The 26,951-nt window shown below is 38.4% G+C and overlaps 1 protein-coding gene across 1 annotated transcript in view; it reads right to left on the reverse strand.

Moving 5' to 3' along the window:
• CPQ (carboxypeptidase Q) overlaps window positions 1-26,951 on the reverse strand; it is a 486,593-nt gene that overhangs the window by 142,384 nt on the left and 317,258 nt on the right. The window contains exon 5 of the mRNA XM_047725337.1: window positions 20,309-20,420. Within this exon, the coding sequence (XP_047581293.1) occupies window positions 20,309-20,420 (112 nt within the window). The remainder of the gene's footprint in view (window positions 1-20,308; window positions 20,421-26,951) is intronic.

The following is a 26,951-nucleotide window of genomic DNA, read 5'->3' on the forward strand; positions in this document are numbered from 1 at the left end:
TAGTAAGTGTCCACTGAGGAAACAAAGTATTTTCACTATTTAAAAATAGGTAGATGGCCATATACTTTACTATCCAAACCAGGAAACTTCTGAGATTGAAACAAGGCACTATCAATAATTATTCTGGGTCAACAGGAATTGGGACTGCTCCAGACAAACTGAGACAAATCATCACCCTAATAATCAGACTACTTATGTATGCCAGATGGGTTTTTGGCAACTTAATTCCATTTTCTCCTTCCATACTCTCCCTGGGAGTATAGGAACTGGAAGCTTGGTAACTACATTTTCTGGAATCTCTGCCAGCAGGGTTGTGATGCTAGATGAAAACAATGAGCATCATTCATGTAAGATTTCAAAGACAAAAAATAAATAGAAACCATCATTACTCCTTTGAGGTAGGTAGTCACATGTGTTTTCATAGAATGCATACGTGAGGTTTTGCCAACAGTTTCCAAGAATCTTCCTATAAAATTCTCAGTTTAGTGCTGTGGGCAGCTGAAATCATTGGTGGCAATTTCCTGTAGTTCCTGTGCTTCATGATTTTCTGATTACTAGTAGCTATATACCTGATCTCTATCTCACGCCTTCCAAAGCATTAACTCTTTTTGCTATAGGCTCTAATTCCCTAAATTAAATCCCTTCCAGTTTGAAAAATCTAGAGTAAGTTCTGTTCTTATTGATACACTATGAAAGAATACATAACTGTAGAACCTAAATACATTAACTTTATGAAGCGGCACAAATCATTTGTTTCCACATCTAAATGTCTAAGTATTGGTTTTACTGTGTATGCATAAAGAATATTATATAAAATTTTACATATATGCTTACTGCTTAGTTCATCTAGAAGCTGATTGAATATTATTTAAATTAATAGACTCAATAGCAAAGACTAAGGGTTAATGTCTTAAATTAAGAGAAAAAAATTTGTTGATATGTAACCTATGTATGCATATCTAACATTCCTTTGAATTAAAATGATCTATATCTGTTAGTGAGTGATAATCCCTTTGAAATTTATAAAGACACAGGGACTGACATCCATTGGACCTATAAAGACCAGGGTACACATCATCATTTTCTTATACCAACATGCCTGATTATGCACAGGGTTGTACTAAAGTGTACAAGAGTGGATGTGAAACAGGACATTGACTCTTGAATTTGTTAATCATCATATTTTCATATAAAATGATTAGCTTCTTTTCAGCTCTTATTTCAGAAAAAAATAATACATACACAAACCCATTCATGCAACACATTATCTTAAAACATTTATATTCATATGATTAGAGATATGGATGGACTGTATGTACTAAACTGTCACCCTTTCCATTTGAAGGTAATGTTCAATGGACAGGCACTTGTTTCCATCTCAGTGACTATGGTGAAGATGGGTTAATTTCCAGGGATGATGTATAGTCAATGCAGGTGGCAGAGTTAGCTTACTCCACAGGCAACATTCAACTCCTGCCTGAATTGAGACATTCATCACTGTGTTCTGCCCATTCATGCCTCTGTCAACAAATGAAGGTCATATTACTCCCTTCAATTTGGGCTAGCAGGAAATGCAAGTACAGCAAGCAATCTGAAGGGTGAGTATGAATTGAGAGGAAGTACTTCCGGTGAGCCTTTATAGGACTGAAGTCTAATTTAGCCACTTTTTCATTCAGGTTAATTTATGGAAAAGAGGAAGAATAAAAAGCAAATAAGTGGAAATTCACCTTTATGAATACTTACTCTGGGCCAGATTCTGTGCTCAATAATTTCACATATTTCCTTACTGATTTATCACAACATCCTTGAAGAAGAAATTGTATAATAAGAAGGAATTGTATAATAAGGAGGCCTGTCACTTATTGTCTCAAAGACTTAGAGCAAAGCTCCTTGCCTTTCTCAGTATCACTTATTTCACCTGCTAAATGAGAATAATAATCCCTGCCATATATCTGGGCATTTTTCACACATGTAATGGTTGCTTTACATTTTCCTTCCCTGATAGACTACCAACCACATTAAGTTTTGAAAACCAGACTTGTCTAATGCCAAAGGTCCACTTTTCTCAGAGCCTACCTTAGAAGGGGCTTTAAAATAAGAGCTCACCTGGACAATCTAGATCCTCCTCAGACATGTGCTCATCCCTAGGCAGAAGCCACGTTCAGTACAGTTCAATTAGAAGCTTATTTTTGCCACTAAAAATGCTCATACATCAAAGACCAAAGAAGAAAACTGCAGAAGAAAAGCGACCGGTGATGGTAAGCAGAGAAGGTCACCTTGCTGTTGATGATTGCTGGCACACACACATCAAGGGACACAGAACAAACCTGAGTAAAGGTCAAACCCATCCACTTTGTGTGCCAGGAACTAAGGCTAGGGAAGAATCTACAAAGAAATACCATGAACTTTTAAAGTTCTACACTTATGACCAAGGGTCAGTTGTTGGTCTCTGTAGATTCACTGTAGGACTTTTGCCTCAGCTCCTTCTCAGTCATAGAGAGCAGAGAATGGAAACCCAAACTAAAAACGGTCCCTTTCTACAGAGCCAGAACACATCCAAAGATAATAAGAATCACCATAACAGTCTGTAATTGCTTTAAGCTTCTCCCTGTTATTCAGGCAATCAAGCAATAAATACAGTCCATGTATTTGTACTTCTGAGGAAGATGTGAACATCTGTGCATTTGAGTTCTGTGTGTCTGGGCCTCTCTTTTACTTCTACCTGCCCAGCAGAAGACTGTTCAACATGCCCGTGGACTAGCTGGAAGTCACTATGTTCTGCACCTGCCAGTAGGCACCAGGAGGACCACAGTGCAGAAGACAACAACCTGGGACATTGGAGGAAATAATCTGGCTAGGAAACTGAGACCAAACATGACAAGAGAATAAACATAGACCTGAAGGAATACTGACAGAGGAGAGGTTAATTTGGTCTGGAAGAACTACAGAGGCTTCACTTTGGAAATGGGCTGGACATTGTGGGATGTGATGGGTTTGAGTAGAGCAGCAGGAAGAGAAGGGCATGCTGAGCAGCGCACACAGCATCAGCAAGGGCAGAGAGGTGAGTTAGGATGGTTTGTGGAGGACACAGGGGTAAGACCACCTGGTGAAGTAGATGTGTCTTAAAGAGAAATGAGATTCAGCTGGTGTGTGTCCTGGGCCTCGAGTCAGAAAACATGGGTTCTGGTACACACTGTGGTCCTCTGTCCTGGCACAGGCCACATTCTCTCTGGTCTTACTTTATTCACGTGAATAATCAGATCGTTCCACTAGATGAGCTTTATGATCTCCTTCCAGCTGTAGCAACTGAGATCCCTTGATCTTCAAAGCTCCTAGGGAGAAGGCGTACATCTCCACTTGTGGCTAAAGGTCCACGAAGAAACAGAACCAATGCCACAAAGAACAAACAAAAAAAATTTCTTTTTCTTTCTTTTTTTTTTTTAAAGCACAGATGAGATCCTCTGGAATTCCTTAAGCCTGATGGAGGAAGTCTGGGTGGTTTAACATTAGGTGCTGATGCTCACTATTATTTTCACCTCAGGACTCACCATCCAAGGTTGGTGGGGCTTGAAAAAGTCCAGCTCAATGTTCATTTCTTTTCTGCTGCACATGCTTTTGATAGGAAGACAAGCTTCAACAGTCACATCCTCTATAACAGGTCATGCACATTTCTTTCCTTAGAATCCTTTCCTCTTGAAGATGCTTCCTCACAGTCAAGGTTCTCAGAACTAGCCACTGCAGAGGGCCAGCCTCCAACGGGCAGTGCTCAGAACGACAGGCATTACCTCTGCTTCCTGGCAGATGACTGGGGTCATTGTGCCGAAGGTATGGTGGGAGCCTGTCACACGCGTAATTCACACAGCAGATAATCTTGTCTGAGTCTCAGTGCAGCCACGACAAACATGACATCTTAAACGTTTATATAAAACAAGTATTTTTGCAAAAAAACTATTTTTATCCAGATGTATTTCTTTTTATCTAGATGTAAGGAGAACACATAGGAAAATCCATTTTTAAAGACCAAAGAAACCTAAGACTATATACACACGCTCATCAAGAAAAGCTTTTAAGATTTTGATTTTATTACTACTATGCAGCATCCTCAGTTCATACTTTAACTGAAGGAGGAGGCACTTCTGTTTGATCATTTTTATCTCCTCGCCCTTAGCAAGTGTCTGCTTTTTAAATTGGCCAGCTGTTCTTAACGAGAAGCAGGATGACCAAAGTTTCCTTTTCCTGATCATGTCTTACAAGGTTTTAACGGCTAGTAGTATGACTTCCACCATTGTATCATACAAGATTTATCTTCCTAAGTTTGTGAAGTCAACAGCCAAGGTTTCGTCAAAGCTGGAAAACAGCATCTGCTCTTGGATGTTTCCCACGGTTTCAAGCAATAAATCACAGGGAGAGAGAAATAAAAAGGCATTTACTGAAATTAAATCATCTGCTTAGAAATAGTACATTTTTTTCCCAGTCTGGAAGATTTGAAAAGAAAACAAAACTCTGGATGTGTAGGTAGTAGACGGGGGAAAATGCTGATCAGTCTGAAGTAACACGTATATCAAAATTTTAAGACACAAGACTTGTGTAGAGCAATAGGAATAAGATTTATTTTAAAATGTAATCCAATGAGAAAAGATAAAAGATGATTTGTTTCCTCTAGCCAGCTTTCAGTAAGTAAAGGCAGGGGGAAGAGTATTTAAACTGCATCTGAATACAAAATTGCAGTACAGCTAAACATAACAGAACTACCTCACAACTGAACTAGTGCATAGCAATCAGATCCAAAAGAAACAACAAAAAGATGTTTGAATCTCCTGGATGTAGATCAACTCATCTTGTACATTTTTGAATCTAAAACAAACCCTACACAGTTGCTGACAGACAGTGTGGAACAAAATATCGCTTCAAAGATGATCACAGCAATTCACAATGACAGGACAACTCCCATCCTGGGAATTCACTTCATGCCATTAAGTTACTTTTTATAGCAATTGGAGAATTATGAAAAATTTGCCACTGTGACCACAACTAATCTCTCCACTTGAAAAAAATTACTAAATAAAATCTGCCTTCTTCCAAAAGAGGAAATAACTGTCACTTTCAGCGTGTGTCTATCACAAAGAACTGAAAGCAGCTCACCTGGGAGACTGCCTAGGTTAGAGGAAGTTCTCTGAGTTAGCACTGATGCAATATTCAAGATGGAGCAAGGAAGGACAAAAGAAAAATGAGTAAGTGATTAAATAAGGGCTGAATGATTAACAAAAGGATAAAATCCAGAAACAGTCTAAAGACAGTGACCAGATCAAACGCAGACCACCCAACTTTATGACATGCACCCCAAATGTCACTTCTCCTCCTGCTTGTACTTCCCTGAGACAGGGCCCACTTTTGCTTGGTTGTGTCTTTCTATCTTCTTTCTCTTTCTTCTTTCCATTCTCTTTAGCCATAGCCAGTAGTTACACTTCCTTACCCATCCTAGGTTTCTGAAAGAGATCAAAGGCCTCTGTGAACAGATTCCTCCCCGCCCCCCACCCCTCCCCTAGTGAAGCATCCCCATGGCTCTCTCACTTTCCTGGCCTACGGCACTTGCTCGGGGTCAGTCCTGCTAAGCCTGACAAACACTATCCATATCATCTTGTGTTGGATGCTGGACATGCAAAGATTAAAAGTCATGCTAAGGAAGACCAAATCTGACAATGGGAATAATCAGTACATATAACATGAAGAGGTGAAAGAGTAAGGTGTAGGCAGGCATCTGCATATAGCTACAGCACAAAAAAATCCCTGGATGGACAGAGCAGGTGTTGCCTCCATGGAAGGATGCGAATGACCTGCATGTGCCATTTCCCATAGGACTCTAAGGACTATACTTATATCACTGTATAAGTTTAAGGTATACAACATGATGGTTTGATTCACATTTATTGTGAAATGATGAGGATAGGCTTAGCTAACATCCATCTTCTCATATAGATGCGATAAAAAGAAAAGGAAGAAGAATAAAGGAGAAAAATTTTTCCTTGTGATGGGAACTCTTAGGATTTATTCTTTTAACAACTTTCTTATAGGTCACACAGTGAATTTTAAAAACTATTGTTTAATGCAGAGCACAACTCAAAAAAGAGAAAGGAAAGGATGAAGGGAGAAAGAGAGGAAAGAAAGAAAAGGAGGAGGGAGGGAAACAAGAAAAAAAGAATAAAAAGAAAGAAGACGAAACAGAAATCCCCAGATTTCAAAAACCATAAGGGAATTTAAGAGAGAGCAGAAAGTAAAAGCTGAAGCTACAGTAACCCATGAGATTTTGAAAACCCCAGGCTGAGAAAGTAACTGAAAGACTAGTCTAAGATCTCAGAAACCCAGAGAGATTAAGACAAAGCAAGTGTAGATTTTTTGTGAAGGCACTTGCATACTTCACTCTCTCTGTAAAAAAAAAAAAAAAAAAAAAAAAAAAAAAAAAAAAGGACTCAATGAAGGACGAGAAGACAATGGTAAAAAAAAGTACACACCCAGACTTTATGTAATGATATATGACTTAAGCCATATGCAGTTTGAGTTAACGGTCAATGGAAGAGACAAAAGTAGAATGGTGGTTGCCAGGAGCTAAGGGGAGAGGGGAATGGGGAGGTAGTGCTTAATGGGTTCTGAGTTTCAGTTTTGCGAGACGAAAAAGTTCTGGAGCTGGATGGCAGTGATGATAGCACACAGCAGGGTGAATGTCCTTCATGTTGCTGAGCTATATTCCTAAAAATGGTTATGATGGTGAGCTTATGTGATGTACATTTTACCACAATACAAAAATATTATATAAATATATGGCTAAATACAAGTAAATATTGGCTGTATAAAGTAATTAAAATTAATTTATCATGGTCTTTTATATATAAAAATATGCAAATATACAAGTGTCACTATCCTTACTTCCTTCTGAAGAGAACAGAATGGAAAGGAGAGGAAAGAGTTACAGTGGAGAAACATGATAAACACTCCTCAGCCAGGTGACCAAGATAAACACCATCAGGTATAAGCCATGTTGAGAGCATATAACCTTGATATGATGTGATGAGAACAGCACTTTACCTCTGTGATCTTCTTCCACAAAACCCATAACCTCAAGACTGAGGTTATGGGTTTTGAACTGCTCTAATGAACCCTCAGAAGAACATCCAACAAATTGCAACCAAGGGGCACCTACTGACCACAGTGTTCCTCAAAACTGTCCAGGTTAGCAAAAACAAGGAAAGTCTGGGAAACTGTCACAGCTATGAAGAGTCTAAGAAGACGTAACAGCTAAAATTCACTAAGCAGTAATTATGTGCCCAGAACAGAACTAGCTTATTTAATTACCATAATAAACCTATAGATAGATATCATTATAATATTTATTATATATATGGGAAAACTAAGGCATGACACATTTACACAACTAGAGAGGTAACATAGCGGTTAAGTAGCAAAGCCAAAATATAACAACCCAGTAGTAACAAACCTGGGGAAGATTTAGAAGTAAGGTATAACTAAAACACTAGTTAACAATAATATACACAATTGAAGAGGATATATTGGAGCAATTTATCATTGCTATATTATTTAATTCAGACAAACACATGTGTGAAATTTGAATAGCAACCACTAAAAGAATAGAAAGTGTGCAAATTTCCAAATAGCAGAGGGAAAGATAGGGAAAGAAGGAAAGAAAAGCAGTAAATCTAATTAAAAGCAAAAAATGGAGGAGAAAAGAAGCAAAAATAGCAACCTTAATAGAAAAAAAGTTAGAAAATGAGTAAAATATAAGTAATCACGATACAGATAAGCAGAACACCCTTGTCAACTGATACTATAAGATTCAATATTTAAAAATCTAACTACATACCGTTTACAATGGAATCAACCAAAACACCATGACCTAGATAGATAAGTCCAAAATAAAGGAATAGAAAAAGAGTAACAAAAAGAAAGTTGGTTCTATGATATTAATGTAAGATAAAATAAACTTGAGTGGAAAAACATCATTAAAGATAAATGTCTCAAAGCTCAACTATATAAAGCAATAAAACTTTAACCTATTGTAAGCCAAGCTGATGGAAATTCAAGGAGAAATCCTCGTGGAAGATTTTAATACGCTTCTCTCGAAAACATCAAGCCAATTAAAAGCTAGTAATGATACATTAGTTTTGAAGAGCACAATTAATAAGACTGCTCTAATGAACATATGTAGAACTCTATTCCTGGGGAAAGGAGGCTAATATATTCTTTTCAAGCCATTTTTAATATATTCTTTTCAGTACATTTTTCTAATATAGATCTCTAATATATTCTTTTCAATACATTTTTTAAAAATTGACAATGTAATATTAACCCAAAATCTGTCTCAATGAATTCAAAAGACCTGGTAAACCATGTTTCACAATCACTATGTAAAAAAATTGGAACTCAATAATTCAATAATAACTTCATATTTTGGGAAACTTAAAGAAAGCTGTAATGATTTGAAGAGCTAAAGAAGACTCATAATGAAAATTTCAACATATTTACCCTGGGGCTAATAATACATTATATGTTAATTTAAAAAAATTCCAACATATTTAACTGGATGGCTATTAAGGCACTATTTCAAAACTGTGGGAAGCAGTTAAAGTATGCTTAGAGAGATATGTATGTTAGAAAATAAGACTATCAATTAATAAACATTCACTTCAAGAAGATAGAAGAGGGGAGGCTGGGTGGCTCAGTCAGTTAAGCATCTGATTTTGGCTCAGGTCATGATTTCAGGGTCCTGGAATCAAGCCCCACATGGGGCTCCCTGCTTAGTGGGGAGTCTGCTTGTCCCTCTCCCTCTTTCCTTCTCCATCTGTCCCAACCCTTGCTTGTGCTCTGTCTCTCAAATAAATAAAAAAATCTTTTAAGAAAAAAAGAAGATCGAAGAAATAAATAAAACAGAGTAAACCCAAATATAGAAGAAAATAACATCATTTATGTAAATTCAAAATCACAAAAACTATATGATCCTGCTGGGGGATATACCCATTTACAGGATGGTGGTAAAATACTCTGAACACTTGTTGCAACCTCGGTGGGAAAAGGGGATGGATCATGGAGGCGTACAAAACCGCCTTCAATTGCATTGATCATTTTTTATTTCTGTTAAATTAAGGATCTGAAACAAATATTTGAAATTGTTAACATTTATGAAATCTGAGTGGAGGAGATGCTAGTGTTTGTTAGTCTCTGTATCTTCCAAATATTTCAAGTCCTTTTCAGTTGGGAAAAAACCGAAATGGTGGGCAAAGAAAATATTTAAAGAGAAACATTAAGAAAAGGAAATGAGATTTTCTACTTGTGTAAGTTGCATGTAGGATCAGCTTTAGGTCCTTCTTCCGTAGAAGGGATAATAGTAACTTCCACCTTTTAGACTCCATGACAGCGGCACATCCAGCTTAGCTCAGAGCCTGGTCCAGCGTGCTCTAGAATGCTAACAGCCGTTGCTGTTTCCTCCTAGAGTTGGAAAGAGACTACTCTCATCTTCACATCAACTGGATGATCCTACTGCACTTACATCCTAAAGCAAAGGTACTCACTGCTACTGTCAATTCCTAAAAAACAGAAAACAAAAACCCCCCAAAGTATCATACATTTTTAATTAGTAAATGGATGTGAGGGTCATGAAATGTAGGACACTGCTGAAGGGTTTTCTTACTGTAGCCACTTAAAGGCTGCCTTGTCTCCCAATATCCCTAGTCGCTTTCCCCCAGAGTGTTATTCCACTTGAATTCCAAGTCAGTGAGGTGGTCATCATCAGTAGTAATCCTACCACTACAGTTTTCTTCAACATTACATGCCCTGGAATTTTCCTTGTTGCCATTCTGATAGATATGTGTTTGTTTACATTGTGTTTGACTCGTATAACAGCCCTGTAAACATATTGTCATTTATTTTGCTAATAAGGAAATAAGGCCCAGATAGGTCCAGTGATCTCCCAGAGATAATAAGACATACCTTAGAGGGCTGTTTTGAGGATTTAAAAAGGTCACGTAATATATAATTGACAGATAGGAGACATTCCATAAATACTGGTTCTCCTCCCTTCTCCCAAGTGTTCAATTAATGTTTGTTGATCTATCATTCAATTAATGTCTGTTCATTATGTTAAATGAAAATATAGGGCACGGGTTTCTTTTGTCATATATTTTGCATTTTTATCAAAGATTCCCTGCTTCATAAATTGAACCACTGTTTTTGTTTTTCTGTGTGTGGGTTGTTTGTTTTGTTTTTTTTTTTTGCAACAACATATGGTAAAGTTCCAGAAAGATAATCAATTAAAAACTCCTCTAACTCTTCATTTGTGGCCAAAATGACATTCAAATGATTTTGTCTAAAATTATTCAACTATGAAAGATGAATTCACACTTTCCTCTTTCAGAAAAGGAGTAATTGCAGCATGAAGCATTTGATGAAATATTTTTGTTCTAACGTGCTTCCTGAAACAAGTGAATTTGGGATGGCTAGTGGATATATGATGATGAGAACAGAAAGATAGCCTTTGAAACACTTCCTAATTATATTTTCACACACACAGTAATCATAGCAATAACTCAGAATAGTTTCAACTATATTTTAAATATATTCCTTCTAGAAGATGCCATTCAGAGGAAGAACAATCATACAAGCATCTGTGGTCATCATCCTCTATTTTCTACGCGTGAGGATATTCTGAAAATGCCTAGAAATTGTAGGGTTTTGACCATATTAAAAAATAGATTTCTTGAGACCTCAGCCACCAGGGTAAATTGTAAGCAATAAACGCTAGACTTGATTCTTTGTTTTCCCCACCTTGATTTTTTTTTTCTGTACTTCAAACAATTTACTTTGCAGTAGATTATGTTGCCGTCAATAGCTATTTCCTGTTTTTACTACCTTTTCCTTCAGGTTTATTATAAATCTTTGCATATACAGTGTTACTAGGTTAAGGACATCAGCAGTGAGAACAAAGTGGACAGGAAAAGATGAAGAGCTCTCTTTTCCCATGTCCTGTGAGTGTTATTTTAATTCTGCATCATATTTATGAAGCATCTACTAGGAGACCTCTAAGGCAGTGAGAAGAGAATCAGCCTTCTATATGCTCAGGGATGGTGGCTATACTGGGATGATGGTTTCAGTTTGGCTCATTGGAATCTGCTGTTCTTTTCTTATGAGCACTACTCTGCTGGGGGACATCCCGACCAAGCTAAACTATGCAACAGAATATAGTCAGAGACAGACTCAATCCTGAGATTATATCCTCTACTGCAATATCCACTCTTGTTTTGGCCATTAGTATCTAACAATACTAGTTGTTATTATTAATAACCTCGTGGGGGCCAGACACTGTCTAAATTATTTCAAATTACCCTATCAATTATTGAAGATTACACTGTTCCCATTGTAAGGAAGAGGAAACATCTAAAAGACTAAATAATTTGTCCAACATGATACAGCTACTAAGTAGCACAGAAAGACTTGAATCTAAAATACTCTTAACATGGAATATATGCTTATTCTGCTATACAGCCTGTCTCTCATTTATCTGCAGATTTTGAGTTAATTTAAGGAGTGAGGAAGGAGATGTAAAGGGTTGAAAAGTCCATGGGACCTGAGTCACATGGTGTAGTCTGGAGATGCTGGTGTCTGGGCCACGGCTGAACATCAGCTCATCAATAATGATGATCCAGTGTGAGGAGGGCATCAGCAGGATCACAAGTAAGTCATCTAGTAATAGTCAACCTCTTTCAATACTTTATTTAGTCCATCATTGCTACCACACACCTGGTAGAAACTTTCCATTCCTAGAGCTTGATTTTGAGAATGTTCACAGGGCTGGAGGAGCCTAAGAATGAATTAAATTAACACTTGTCTCCCAGGACCATTTTAAAAATCCATTTAACCCTAAAGGTCCAATCAGATGTTTATAGTATATTTTCTTATTTCTTTGTTTGTGGACCTCTCTTTTTAGGCAAGTTTACTGGAACAGAATTCATTCTAAGCTGGGTAAGCCGCAGTTTTTGAAAATGTATCATTAGCATGATGCAGATAAGTGTGTAGGCGAAGAATAATAAAACATGTGTGGAAACCCCATCACTTCCTCTTTGGTATATTTAGCATAGCGAGGTAGAAGCTGGCTGGTCAGCCCCACAGCAAACAGAATTTCCTTAGTAACTCTAAAGCTGTGGTTTTCTAGACTCTGTATAGCTGGGATCTCCCCAGGCCATTTTCCTGTGTCTTCATTCTGTTCATCATACTTCTTTATAAGTTAAAGGATGACACCTACGTCCTATCTTTATTTTATTTTATTTTTTAAAGATTTTATTTATTTATTTGACAGACAGAAATCACAAGTAGGCCGAGAGGCAGGCAGAGAGAGAGAGGGAGAAGCAGGCTTCCCGCTGAGGAGAGAGCCCGATGCGGGGCTCGATCTCAGGACCCTGGGATTATGACCTGAGCCGAAGGCAGAGGCTTTAACCCACTGAGCCACCCAGGCGCCCCCTATCTTTATTTTAGAAAGAAGTCCTATCACGTCAATCCCATACTTAAAGTTTTCAATGGCTCTCTCTGCCTATAGCATCAACTCCAAACTTCAGCCTCGCATCTAGTGTACTTGATAAGCTGACCCTCCCCTTTTATTGGACTTGCTTCCAGCCGGTCCTCACTCACCTGTTGCTCTAGACATAGAGAAACATCCTCTACTCCTCAAACTATGTACTTTCACGAGCTCTAAATTTGTCCTTTCTTCTCCTGCCTCCCACCCATTCAAGGCTTAGCTCAAACATCTCTGTCCATATGATGCTCTTGCTGCCTGACTACAAGTTCTTTGATGGAAGGACTTGTATTATTTCCATTTTATTTGGTTGACATGAAATAGGTGTTCCATATTTATTACTGAAATAGGAGATCTCCTTTTGTGCTAATGTGTGCAACAATGTGATGATACTGTTTTCATGAGGCAGCCTACGTCTTTCCAGACAGTCCCGCCCTGGATTTCTACGGATCCCATTCTTGGGTGGGAAGAAATCTACTGGGGCGCTAAGCATACCATTATTAAGTCTTTCCATACTCCTTCCTCTCCAGGATAAATAATACCAAAGCTTCCGATTCCTCTAACAACACCACATTTCTTAGCTTTCTAAGGGCATGCAGGCCAAATCAAAGCAGATGTGGGGGAGGAAGCCGAGCGTGCTGTGGGGAAAGGGGTCCCTGAGACTCACCTCTCTCAGCATTCATCTGCCATCCAGGCTCTTTGTCAGACAGGAAGGAGTTGCTCACAGTCTGCATGCCACTGGGCCTGGGACTTGTCTATTTCTACAGAGAAATGGTATATTCTAACTAACCAATTAAATAGTAACAGCAATACTCATGCCAGCCTTGGGCTCTGAAATGACTACAGAAGCTCCCACACCACAACCAAACTAAAAGGCAGAAGAACTTCTAAGTGATTCATTTTACTTCATCTCATGGACATATTTAGAAGATCAGTCTACACAGTTTGTCTTTTTACACATGCTAGTGAAAATGTCTATGTCAGCTGATGAGGTGTAAAGACACCAGTACTTTAGTGAAACTTATGTGATTAAACCTCAGGAAAACTCAGCAATTCCCAACTGAAAAAATATGTATCTGCTACATGTCTTCTGGTAAAGCCAGACATGCCCCTAGAGTAAATACATATCTGAATAAAAAAAATGAGAAGATCATCCTCAAAAAACCATGAGTAGAGACCACAAATGCCAGTAAAGCTACTTTTAGAAGTAAAAGAAAGAAATCAAGAAAGAAAGAAAGAAAGAAAGAAAGAAAGAAAGAAAGAAAGAAAGAAAAAAAAAAAGAAGAAGAGTAAACATATTCTTAGAGTCCAATTCTTCTACTATTCCAGGTATTTGTCTCATTAAATACAATTATAAAAAGTCAAGACCAAAATTTATTCAGAAAAATAAAAGCAAACTACCAACTACACATTAAAATTCAAATTAATAAAGATGAAATTTAATGTTGGGAGAAAATATATTTTTTAAGACTTAAAGCAAGTTAATTTCTTAGTTCCACTGCAGATATATTATTCCCCAAAGGTATTGAGGACCAGTAATTTTAAGAGGATACCTTTCCCAGGGCTATCAGTCTCCCTTCCTGTGTTCACAAAATAATTCTGGAGAAAGAGCATCCAAAGGGAGAGTAGGGAGATTTTTTGGCATATTTTAGGATAAAAATTCTTCTAGAAAAGAAAAATGCTACCAAGTTCTGATTCCTTTGGGGCCATGGAAAAATCTGGTAGAGAGCCCTTAGCATATGTCAAACATTTCTGATAATACTACTTTCATTTAAATAGAACAGCCTCAGATAGCATGGATAAGAGGTTAGTTGTTGGGCAAAGTTTGCACATGGGTACAAATGCACTTCAAGAAGAAATATAAGAATAATCTCTACCATGCCAACTAAGGAAGCACTGAAAGGTTCCATCTTGTCCATATTCTGGCAACCACAAGATCCCAAATATAGACTAGAAAATCTAGAATGAAAACAAATCCAAGGCTCTTTGCACTCAGTTCTATAAAGTATATGCGTGTATTTTGGGTTCTTCTTCAGCTCTGTCAACACCAGTAATGCCCCCAGTAATACCCAAAGCATACTCTACCCACTAATGTGTACACTCTCCCAACAAATATTTTTTGATGAATCAAGAAATTACCAAGAGGGAGTTTCCTAAAATTATTTGATTATCAGATGCTTTTTTTTCCTATATAATATCTCATCATCCTGAGGATAAGCTTCCTGGAAACAGACTGGGTGCTCTGTTCCAGTAAAAGAGTATTACAAAATTCATACAAGTAAGGGATCAGGCTGCCTGGATTTAACTTTTTAAATATGATATCTGTGTGATCTTGGGCATGGTACTTAGCTTTTTTCTGCTTCAGTTTTCTCTTCTGTAAAATAGATAGAAGATGTATCTTCACAGCTTGGAGTTGTCAAGAAGGAAACAGAGTATGTGCATAGTGGAGTGCTTAGCACAATGTCCACGATATAGTAATATACTGTAAATATTAGCTTTTAGAACTGTTATACTCAGTGGTATGGCTAAGCCCGGAGTGGTGGAGAGGACCTTTCCAAGTGGGATTGCCTTTTCTAGTCCAGGCCAGTGCCAAGCCAGCTTCAGGGCTCTAGCTGTCTCTAGCTCTACCTCTTAGGTGTCCATTTTATTGGAAGTTGTTCATTTCCCTTGCTCCATTATTTCGGATTGGACTTCTGGGACTTTTCCAAGGGAGGCTTGACTGAGGAGAAGGAAATCCTCTTCCTGGATGGATGCCTCCCTCTAAGAGAGAATCCACTGCATTCGAGGTGGGTGCCTGAAGCTCTAACTGCACCAAAGCTTTGGCATGCATGTGGCTGTGTACCCTTGTGGACTTCTGGGCCTGGAGGGCTTGATGACTCCTGCATAACTCTTCCTACTTCCCGCTTCTGCCCTGTTGTTCCTGTTGACACAATGTTCATGATAATGGCCATGCCAAGAATCATTCCTTTGGCTTTTGAGGTTTTTTTTTTCTTTCTTGATTACTCAAATAATACTTTCTTATTATAAAAAAAGTAATATTATATAAAAATAGTAAATAAAAAAGTATACATTTCCTGTAGTTTTACAAATCCTCACTTCCCCTACAGTCCCAAGATTGTTATTGTCAAAAATTATCTCCTTGTTTTTAATGATGTGAAGGACTAGAGGCTCCACACTCTGCTAGGAAGTCTTCATTGTGCACCCTTTGCTTCAGGAATTTGTATTTATCCTTAGAAAAGAAAGCTTCAGTATTGCCTTTGTGAAGATGCCCTGATCCAGCCACACCGTCCTCATCCCTCCTTTCACTAGGTGCCCAAAGTCATTTGTACATATTTCAATTAAAGAACATATTTCAACTAAAGAATGGTAATTTTTTAATTCAATGTCTCCCCCACTTCAAGGATTTTGGTGACCGTGTCTATTCCTCTTTGGTACAAGGCACCTGGAACACTGACATGCAATCCAGTGCACGATAAAAATTTGCTGAATGAATGAGTAAAGGGATATATAAAACATATATTTTTCTAACACATGGACTTTTGAGGCCTATAATAATCACAATTAAGACACTCAGGTTCAAATTTCTCTAGCAAGATGTTTCACATATATTCCATATTTCAACAACTAAGTCGTGCTATTAATTCTGATTTTCTTCCTTTGTGTAGGCTCCAAAACTCAAAATTCTAGCTTCACAGAAAATGGTAAAGTTGGAAGAATTGGGGGATGGATGGTAGTTTATTTTTCAAGTGCCAAATGAACATTTTGAAGCATAGCATCTTTGGCCATAGGTTTTGTTCACTGACACCAGGACATTCCAGGAAATGACATTTCAAATAAACAGTTTTGAATCCAGTAAACCACAAACACAAAGATGTTTTCCATAGCACTTCACAGCAAATAGCCTTCTGTTGACAGTTACTCAGGAATGACTGATAATATTTGCAAAGCACAAATAACTCTTCTGTTAGATTAATTGGATATAGTTTTCGCTGATGGCCTGGGCAAAAGAGTGTTTCCAATAGAATAGTAAAAGAAAAGAACAAAAGAGAAGAGAGAAGAAGGATGAATCTTAGAATTATATTCCTAAATATCAGAAATCCTCTCTGGACCAGCACTTCAAATTCATGAGCCTCACTAAGGGACTCGGACATGCACGCTGCATGACATGTTGTCCACGGAACATCAGCCAAAAGGAGTTACTTTTCTTGGAAAAAAGATTGCAATGGAGCTTTCGTATTTCACCACTTAAACAGTTTGGGCTTAATACAATTAAGTGATATAATTATGAACCCATTTCCCAAAGTCCTATTTCTTGTTCAAGCGTATCAGTAATTTTCAAATAGAACTCGTATGTCATGTGTTGGACCTAGCTCTTCGCATTAAAACACATAGGCAATCTACAAATAGAAATCCACAATCTAATTTTGACTTTAGAATTAAAGGAAGAGTAAGACTCAATGAGTACAAACACAGGAAGTGAGGTACAAAGGGGAGACTGGGCATTTGACCTAAGCCAGAAGTGGAGGCAGGACGTGACAAGGAGAAATTCAGATGCCTCAAAATGAAAGTTGAAAAAAGTGAAGGGGTCACTGGATTTCCATCATATAAGAGATAGTAGCTTAAATAGTAAAGAGAAAGTATTTACCATAGCAGCTGGACCTAGAGTTACGTCAGTGTAACTAACATATTAAGTGAAGAAGCAATATAATTACTAATGGGGCTGGGGGTAAAAAAAATTACCATTCTCCCTTACATAAAAAATAGGTACTGTGAGAGTCAGGCTTACTATATAATAAAAAGTTAACATTTATTGAGTACTTGGGTTGGTTCAGGCACTGTTCTAAGTACATTATATGAATAGACTATTTAATTTTTCAAAGCAATTCTATGAGATAGAAACTATTATTATCCCAATTTAACAGATGAGAAAACTGAGGCACAGAAAGGCAAAGGTCACATGCTTAATTAGTAAGATGCAGGGCTGGGATATGAACTCAGGCAGTCTGGCTCCAGAGTCCTATACATTTTTAACAGTATGCCATGTTGCCTCTTAACACCATCTCAAAAGAATATTACTCTTTGGGGCACCTGGGTGGCTCAGTATGTTAAGCATCCTCTTGGTTTCATCTCAGGTCCATGGTCTCAGGGTCGTGAGATGGAGGCCCAACTTGAGCTCTGTGCTCAACAGGGAGTCTGCTTGAGATTCTCTCATTCTCCTCCTCATTCTCCTCCTTCCTCTCTCTCTCTGTCCCTCCTGCCATTTGTTCTCTCTCTCTCTCAAGTAAATAAATAAGTATTTAAAACAAAGGAAATACTACTCTTTATTTCGGTTTTATTCATATGTTTACATAGGTCTTCAGAAATCTATAGGAGAGCTAAGTCCTGAATTGAAGGAGACTAGTTACTAACTATCAAAAGCAACAGAAGTCAGTGTTAGAAAAAGATACGCAATTCACCTTTGCATGGTGTTACATTTATCTATGCAATTGAATCCAACTCAGTTAACAATGATTTAGGGTCTCATGCTGAGTACCAAAAAAGTAAGATTCAAAGCCTAGAGAAGACACCACTTTTATTCCATCTAGAGCAGATAAAATACTCTGGAAGCTTACAGTTAAAAGAGATGAAGAAAGTGAAGAACAGAGAGTTCAAATGACCTGCCCGATGCCAAAAAAGGAGTTTGAGGCACAGAGGGACACAAACTCCAAATCAGATGGGTCCGGTTCTCTTGTTGCTCTATCACTGTTTCTAATCAAGCTGGCTGAACACATCACAATAAAATTAACTTCCTAAATGCATATCTGGGCCCTAAAAGGAAGAAAATGTTTGATATCTGCCTGGCTCATGTCTGGAACACACTTTATTCTGGAAAGAACAGATTACCAAAGGAGTATTTTTAAAGGAAGGAGGAGAGGACTTACATATAAGTTCTCACTGATCTTCTCTGAAGAATGTATGTTTTTTTTTTTAAAGATTTTATTTATTTATTTGACAGAGAGATCACAAGCAGGCAGAGAGGCAGGCAGAGAGAGAGGAGGATGCAGGCTCCCTGCCGAGCAGAGAGCCCGATGCGGGGCTCGATCCCAGGACTCTGAGATCATGACCCGAGCCGAAGGCAGCGGCCCAACCCACTGAGCCACCCAGGTGCCCCAGGAATGTATGTTTTAAAAGGGTTTTAATTGCTGGGCAATTCATCTCTCTCAAACCTCACCCAATTCTAAAACCAGACCTTGACATTAGACGCATACTGGCAACCATATGAACAGGTACCTGTGTAGGTTCCAACACTTCTACGGGTCTTAAGAAGAGAAGACATGCTTTAAACCTTTTTGTATGTCCAGCTTTTACAAACTACCTTCACACAGTGGGTGCTCAGTATGGAAGTGATGTCAAAAGTTCGAGTACCTTCAATGTAAGGTTTCCAATGAGCTTGTTTTCTTTCCCCCCAAAATGGCCCTGTATCAGGTCTTTTAGTGATTTTCATCAGATCATTTCAGTGGACCAATTTTATGCATTCTTCCACCACCAGCCCTGACCTGCCAAGGGACATTTGGCAATGTCTGGAGACATTTTTTGGTTGTTATAGCTTGAGGGAGATGGTACTTACTGCCATCCAGCATATAGAGGCCACGATGCTGCTAAACATCCTACATGAGACGGATCCCACAATACAGAACTATGTAGCCCCAAATGTCAGTAGTCCCAAGGTTAAGAGACACTAGCCTATTTAAAAGGAAAAAAAGCACAACCACCTTTCTATCTCACCAGTTTTAAAACACAACTAAAACATAAATCAAAATGGTACACCAAAGATTTGCCCCAAGCAAGACCGTGTCAGGAATCTATTGTTAACATGACCAATCATTTAATGGGCTTATTTATAGGATTAGAAGGGTTCATTAAAAATGAGAAGAAATGCATGAATTTAAACACATAGTATTTAACTAAGCAATGGAAAGCCTTCACCAAAGAGGATGTTCTTATCTTTACTGTATCTGAAGCATAGTTACAACATAAAACCTTCTACTCATGAGGCATTTCACGGCCAGACTGCTCGGACTCAGACGTGGGACTTCGACTTCAGATTGTTTCATTATTTCTAACCTCACTCAAAATCTGACGTTTTGATCAGCACGCAAAGAGGAAATGTATGTTTTTTGTTTTCAAAGAGGGTCATCAAAAACCACTTTCACTATTAGCTTTTCCTTTTTATGCCTGTCCATCTTTCTCATGTCTAGGTTCACCTGGAAGTTCCAATCTTCAGCTTGGGTTCCTTATTGTGGGTAAGGGGATCAAGCCTTCAGTCCCATGTTGCTCTCTCTGACTTCTGCCATGGAAAGACAGCTGCAGTAGAGCTATCTTAACAGCCAGATAATGTCTTTAAGATGAACAACAAAAAGGAGGCAGGGGGAGCTGCTGACTTTTCTTTGCACTTGGTCATGGTTTCCTTACATAGTCTCCAGCTGATGTGGTTACATTTGCTACAGTTTTATTTGCTTGTTCATTTTCCCTAGCGGCTGATCACATTTGATACTTTGGATGTCTGGTATACACTTGAATAAAAATTTCTTTTTTTAAGGGGACAAATTCATTCCTTCCTGAGAATCAACTGACAAAAAACATACAGACTCTTTGAACATATCACAGTAACTTATCTGTTCAGTATTTTGTGTGTTGAGTTAAACATGTCACTACTGAAATCCTTACACATTGGTTAACGACTTTCTAAATATTTACCAAGATCTTTAATAAGCGAGAGTGCTTCCCATGATATAAAGGCTCCGCCGCCATCATCCATGGCGCCCTGCCCAACATCCCAGCTGTCCAGATGTCCACTGACCAGTACAACCTAGAATAATAAAAAGAGAAAAAATAAAACTAAGCAGAAATGACATCAAAGAGGAAGCATTCACAGTCATTCCAAATACAGATCTAAAACTTTTATATTTTCTTTTCTATTTTTACATCTTAAAAGATCTGTGTCATTACCAGTGGAAAACCTGGTAGAAGGCATTACAGAAGGGGTGGAAGGTCATCCTAATAATAATAAAAATTCTCACCTTGTACTTCTCTTTATTAATATAACTTTGAATACTAAAGTAAAATGTTTTATTACTGACCAATGTTTGACAATTTTATTACATGGCTTAAAACATAAATGACATAAAATGGAGCTCAAAATTTCAACCACGTTCTCAGCTGCCCCAAATTCTAGCAAACATATAGTAAACATGTACTGGATTGAAATCAAATGAAAAAGTGAGAACAATAATTAAGTTTTAAAACAAATGATCGTGCTTTGTGTATTATAAATCACTTCGCTGTTGAATAACTATACTGGAGTTACTACCTAGAGTCTAAACAAAGAGCTTTTTAAAAAATGTTCCATTTACAATAGTGTTAAGTAAGTCTACAGATTGTATTATAAATTTTAAATCACCATAGGTTTAAACGTTTTTCAAGAATCATTAGTAATTCTTTCCAGAAAAATATAAAACACATTTCAGTGAAATTAAACTTTATGAAAACATTTTAATTGAAGCAAGTAAAATGATGCTCAGTTAATGGGATACCCATATGCTAAAACTGTATCTTGACCTGTATTTCATACAATATGCAATACCAAATTAGATTAATTACAAATCTAAATAAAGACGTTAGAGGAAAGCATAGAACAGTTTTGTCAACTTGGAGTAGGCAAAGAGTTCTTAAACTGAACCCCCAAAGCACAAAACATAAAAGAAAAAATAATAAATCTAACTTTTAAAAAATGAGGAATGTCTGTTACCAAAAGACCCCAAAACATGAGTGAAAAGGCAACCAAGATAATTCCAATACAAACACACACAAAAGGAACTATACCCAGGTTATATAAAGAATTCCTATCAAACAGAATTAAGAGAGAGCCAATTGATAAAAACACGGACAAAAGACTTGAACGGACAATGCACAAAAAAAGATATACAAATAAATATGAAAGGGTACTCAGGTTCACTATTATCAAGTAAATAAGAATTAAAGCACATTCAATATATATCCAGCAAAAGGACTAAAATTAAAAATGCAGAAAAGGTCAAATATTGGTGAAGAGATGGAGTGACTGGAACTCTCACACATTGCTGCTATGAGTGTAAATGCTTACAACCACTCCGGAAAACTGGTTTATCTACTAAATCTGAACAAACACATGCCCAATGTCCCAACAGCTCCACTCCTATATATTTCCAACAGGAATATATGTGTATATATACTTTCACCAAAAGAGATGTACTAGAATTTTCAGAATGCCCCCATCCCCCTTCCCAAAAGGAAAATATTTAAATGCTTGTTAAAGAGCAGAATGAATAAATTGTGTTGTATTGATCAGTAGAACACTACACAGCAGTAAGAATGAACAAACACAATATATCATCAATGGAAATGAATCTCATAAACATAATGAAAAATGAAAGAAACCAGACACAAAAATAATGTATCATGTATAATTTCATGGATATAAAATATAAAAACAATTAAAACAGGAGAATGAGTGAAAGGTGAGAAGAGTTAGTGACATGAAGGGGCTAATAAGGAGAGCTTCTGAGGTGCGGTCACTTCTGTTTTGTGATCTGGGCACCAGTTACACAGGTGTGCTCAGTTTGTAAAAAAGCTTACCTTGTTACACACTCAGGATCTGTATACTTTCTCTGAGAATATTACACATCAATAAAAAGCTTTCAAAAGTTAAGCCGATTGATGTCTATGTACAACATGTAGTAAGCAAACCAAAGTTGAACTGATCTTGATGAATGAAATAAAAATGCCCCATGACTTTGGGAAAGCAGGATTTGGGTTCTGAAATACCAGAGGGACCCTTGGTACTGCCTGTTTCCCTGAGCAGCTGCAGGATCTCCCATTGAGTCTGTATACACACACACACACACACACACACACACACACACACACAGCCCTGGCCTACATGACTTCACTATAGTCACAAACAAGTACAACGCCTTGTAACTAACAAGACTAACAAATGGCCATGTAATGAACCCAAATGGATTGTTTCTAAGGAAAAGAATTAAAAAAGAAGAAAGAAGAAACCATGTTGCAATAGCAGGAATTTCTGATTCAGAAACTGGTGTAATCCCATGTGGGATGAACAAACCAATTAGTCAATGTTCTCACCATCCTCAGAGCCATTTTCCCAATGAAGCTAGAGTTACAGTGGATTAAAAGTATCAAAATCTGTTTTAATGAACTTTTTCCCAGTTAACACATAAGAGTAACTAAATCAAGGCAGTTATTATTTCATCCCTCAGAATAATTGAGGTTATTTTATAATCACACATCTTTAGGTTTCCTAAAATGTCTCCATTGTCCAACCCAGAATTATTAGTTAAACAAATAATTAAAAGATGGGGAAAATTATTTTGGATGATGGGAAACTAAATGATATCCCATAAGATAAGGCTTTTGGCATAGTGCTAGAGAAGAATGGTTACAAACCACTTAGATCATGAGAGCTTATTTTAATATTTAATCAGAAAATATACCGGGGGCCACGATGGGATAGCAGTTATGATTTTGAGACAATATGGGAGCATTTTTAATGAACCTGAGTTTTCCTAATTGTAAGAGCTCTACTACCCTTAGAAAATAATAGTGTCCAAGGTCTCCTTCCTTACTGCAGCCTCACAAAGGACAAATCAGTGAAGCATACAAACTCCCCATGCCTTATGTCAGGGTCAGGCAGAAATGAACATTGCCTAGAATACATTTGGATCTGACTTGGGAAAATGAAATAAAAATGGACTACCTGGAAACACAGAAAGCTCCAGTTTTATGAAAAAGAATCGCCTGATAAAAGAGGAATACACAGTCCCTTCCCTGCCTGTTACCTGACATGGGGCCCTTAGCACAGTGACATGGCCTAGAACCTTACCCGCCTGGGCACTGCCCTCTGAGGCGGGCAGAGCACTGACCAATTCCCCACCCTCCACCTCCCTTTTCACCACCATGTCTTCAAAATGCAGTCAAGAGTAAAAATTATTAAAACCATAGCAGCAGCAATAGCAGCCACACCAAAACGGGAAGGAAAAGGGGAACTGTGATGATCTGAAATGAAGGTTGTTATTTGTGAGGCACACATGAGCCCTGATTACCAAAGACTCAGGTCTTGGGGTGAGGGTGAGGGCGGGAGGGAGAGAACCTAGCACAGTAGGGCAGAAACACAGCCACTGGACACCTGCTATGATGAACAATTCGACTGGCAGTGGCTCACAAGCCCCTCCAGACCAGCTGTGGGTCTGAGAGCAGAGATAAACCAAATCAAGGGTAGACAGAGAGCAGCCTCAAGGACAAGCCCCTTACTTCTTTGTTACTGGTGCACACAGAGACACTGAGTGCAAATAGATTTGCCTGATTCAAAGATGAGTAAGAACATAATCAAAATGGGACATATGAAAAATACGGCAGAACAAGGGAGAGAGAACAGCCTCAGAGCAACCACATTCTTATGAAAACAAGCTAATGCAAGATATTGGAGAAAATGTCACATCTTTGGCATTCATTGCAAGCATTTATTCAACAATTTGTATTGAGTTTCTATTACAGGTCAGAAATGCAAAAATGAAAAAAATAACTAAGTATTCTATCTTAATGGTATTATCATTCTGGTAAGGGGGATGGACAATAAATAAATACAATATAATGGCAGTTTTAAGTGCTATAAAGGAAAAAAAAAAAAAACAGGACAAAGGAAGAGAACAGAGAGTGGTGGTGACAGGGAAGAGGAAAGATCGTCTGCTTCCTCTTCAACTGGACCGCGGCAGGAGAATTCTGTACCCACCCTAACAGTGAGAGAAATCTAGATAATCTACAAAATCATCACTTTTCAAGGCCCATCAGAGATCTGATTGTGACTCAGCCAGAGGAGCTGAATTCCAGAGGATAACAAGCTCATCCAAGGAGAGATGGGACACATGAACTGCTTGGCCTTTTACAGCGACAGGAGGAAGAGTGACAGTGACAACAGATGGAGGTGACAGACAAAAACAGGAAAGAAGATGACAAGGAAAATGTTAACAAATTCTGAAAAGGTGAATGTGGACCAATGTGAGAGTTAGAATCCCTGAGAACTGCCCCTGTAAGGCGCCAGGTACCCAATTTTCTAGATCTCTTCCATTGGTCTCCATCAGGCGCTCATAAGAATACTGGGAGCAGGCCAGACGCCCAGTGAGAGTTTGCCTCAATGGTGCAGGAGGGCAGAGAGACGATGACCAGATGCTGTTGGGAGGCAGGTGGCAAACATAAGCTGCCTCTGGGACCCTTCTCTCATAGGAAGCAGAAGTCATTTGCCCCCCTGGGGAGAAGAAGAAACCGGTCCTCCAGGGCAGTCCCAGGCAAAGGGCAGTGGCTAAAGGGCAGTGGGTAGAAAACTGCACTTCCACTCTGTACTAACACTAGGAAAAACATGTATGTCTCCGAGGGCGGTCAGGAAACCTACTCATACCCCCAATCATGCACTGATGTAAAGCAGAGTTCTGCGGCCACAGGGTGAGGGGGCCATATGGCAGAGCCTGGTTTCCACAGGGGTTGGGGGAGAGCAGTAATGTTGAGAAAGCTCTACTCTTGACCTCAGGCACACAGAGGGGCAGGAGAACCAAGAAACTGCCCTGTCTCCACAGGTGGCCTGCAGTGAGTAGTAACAAGCACCTCAGTAACAGCTTAGAGCTCAGGGAGGGGCAAGAGCCAAGAGAGAAACACTGGCTGGGGTGCAGACACATAGAGCTGGCTGAAAGTTGATAAAGCGAGACACCGGGAAAACTCGTCCAGCAACCCAACCCCTACAGAGACTAAAAACAGCACAGCAGCAACCCATACCAGACAAATGTGAAGTAGGTGAGCACCAACGGTAGGATCAGAAACAATAAAATCCAAACCTAGCTCAGCTATGAAAGATGGACTCAACCACACTCATACTAATGGTTTGACAGAAGAAAAGGCATAATCGCTTTTGGACTCACATACTGCTCACCTCAGGCTCTACTGTTTTCTTTCATATGATATCCAGCATCCAGTCAAAATTATGATGTATTAAATAAGCAAGAAATAAAATGATCCATTGTCAGGAAATACAGTATTCAATATAATACTGCATATCCAAATATACCCCGGATATTTAAAATATCAGATAAGGTCTTGAAATTATGATTAATATGTGAAAAATCTAGTGGAGGGGGGCATCTGGGTGGCTCAGTGGATTAAGCCGCTGCCTTCGGCTCAGGTCATGATCTCAGGGTCCTGGGATCGAGCCCCAAATCAGGCTCTTTGCTCAGCAGGGAGCCTGCTTCTCTCTCTCTCTGACTCTCTACTTGTGATCTCTCTCTCTGTCAAATAAATAAATAAAATCTTCAAAAAAAAAAATCTAGTGGAAAAGATGGGGAATTTCCTCAGAGAGATGGAAACTATATTTAAAAAGTCAAATGGAGGGGCGCCTGGGTGGCTCAGTGGGGTAAGGCCTCTGCCTTTGGCCCGGGCCATGATCCCAGAGTCCCGGGATTGAGCCCCGCATCAGGCTCTCTGCTCAGCAGGGAGCCTGCCTCCCTTCCTCTCCCTCTGCCTGTCTCTCTGCCTACTCGCAATCTCTGTCTTTCAAATAAATAAATAAAATCTTTAAAAAGTCAAATGGAAATGAAAAATATAATTATGTATATATGGATTAAATAGTTAAATGAGGTAAAAAATTAAAACTTATTTAAGAAAAGAAAATCTTCACGTCTTTAGGGGAGGGGGAGGAGATCTTAAACAAAAAATTAAAAATGCAAAGCATGAGGAAAAGATGCATAAAGTCAACTATAAAAAATGAAGACTTTGTGTTCCTCAAGAGAAATCACAGAATGAGAGGAGGAGCTACAAGTTGGGGGAAGATATTTATTATGCATATACCAAAAAGTGGTTTACATTAAAAATATATAAAAAATTCCTACTATTCAGCCAGAAAAGATGAGCAACCCAACAGGCAAATAGAAAAAAAGACATAAATAGGCATTTCACAGAAAAGAAATTATGAATGGACACCAAACATTTGAAAAGATGATCACCTTCATTATTTGTCAGGGAAACGGAAATTAAATCCTCAATAAAAGCCCACTCTGCACCTCTATAAATGTAAAAAAAATCTAAATCTGACAATATGAATTCCTGGCAAGGATGCTTAGCAAAAGGAATTCTCATTCACTACAGGTAGGAGTAGAAAATTGTTAAAACCCTTTAGGAAAACTATTAGGCACATCCTTTTAAAAGTTGAGCATATGTGCATCACACACCCCAACAACTTCCCATAAGGTGCATATATTAGAGGAATTCCAGCACTTGAGTTCTTGGAGATGTGGGCCAA

This window comes from Lutra lutra, chromosome 4 (assembly GCF_902655055.1).
Source record: "Lutra lutra chromosome 4, mLutLut1.2, whole genome shotgun sequence".
NCBI lineage: Eukaryota > Metazoa > Chordata > Mammalia > Carnivora > Mustelidae > Lutra > Lutra lutra.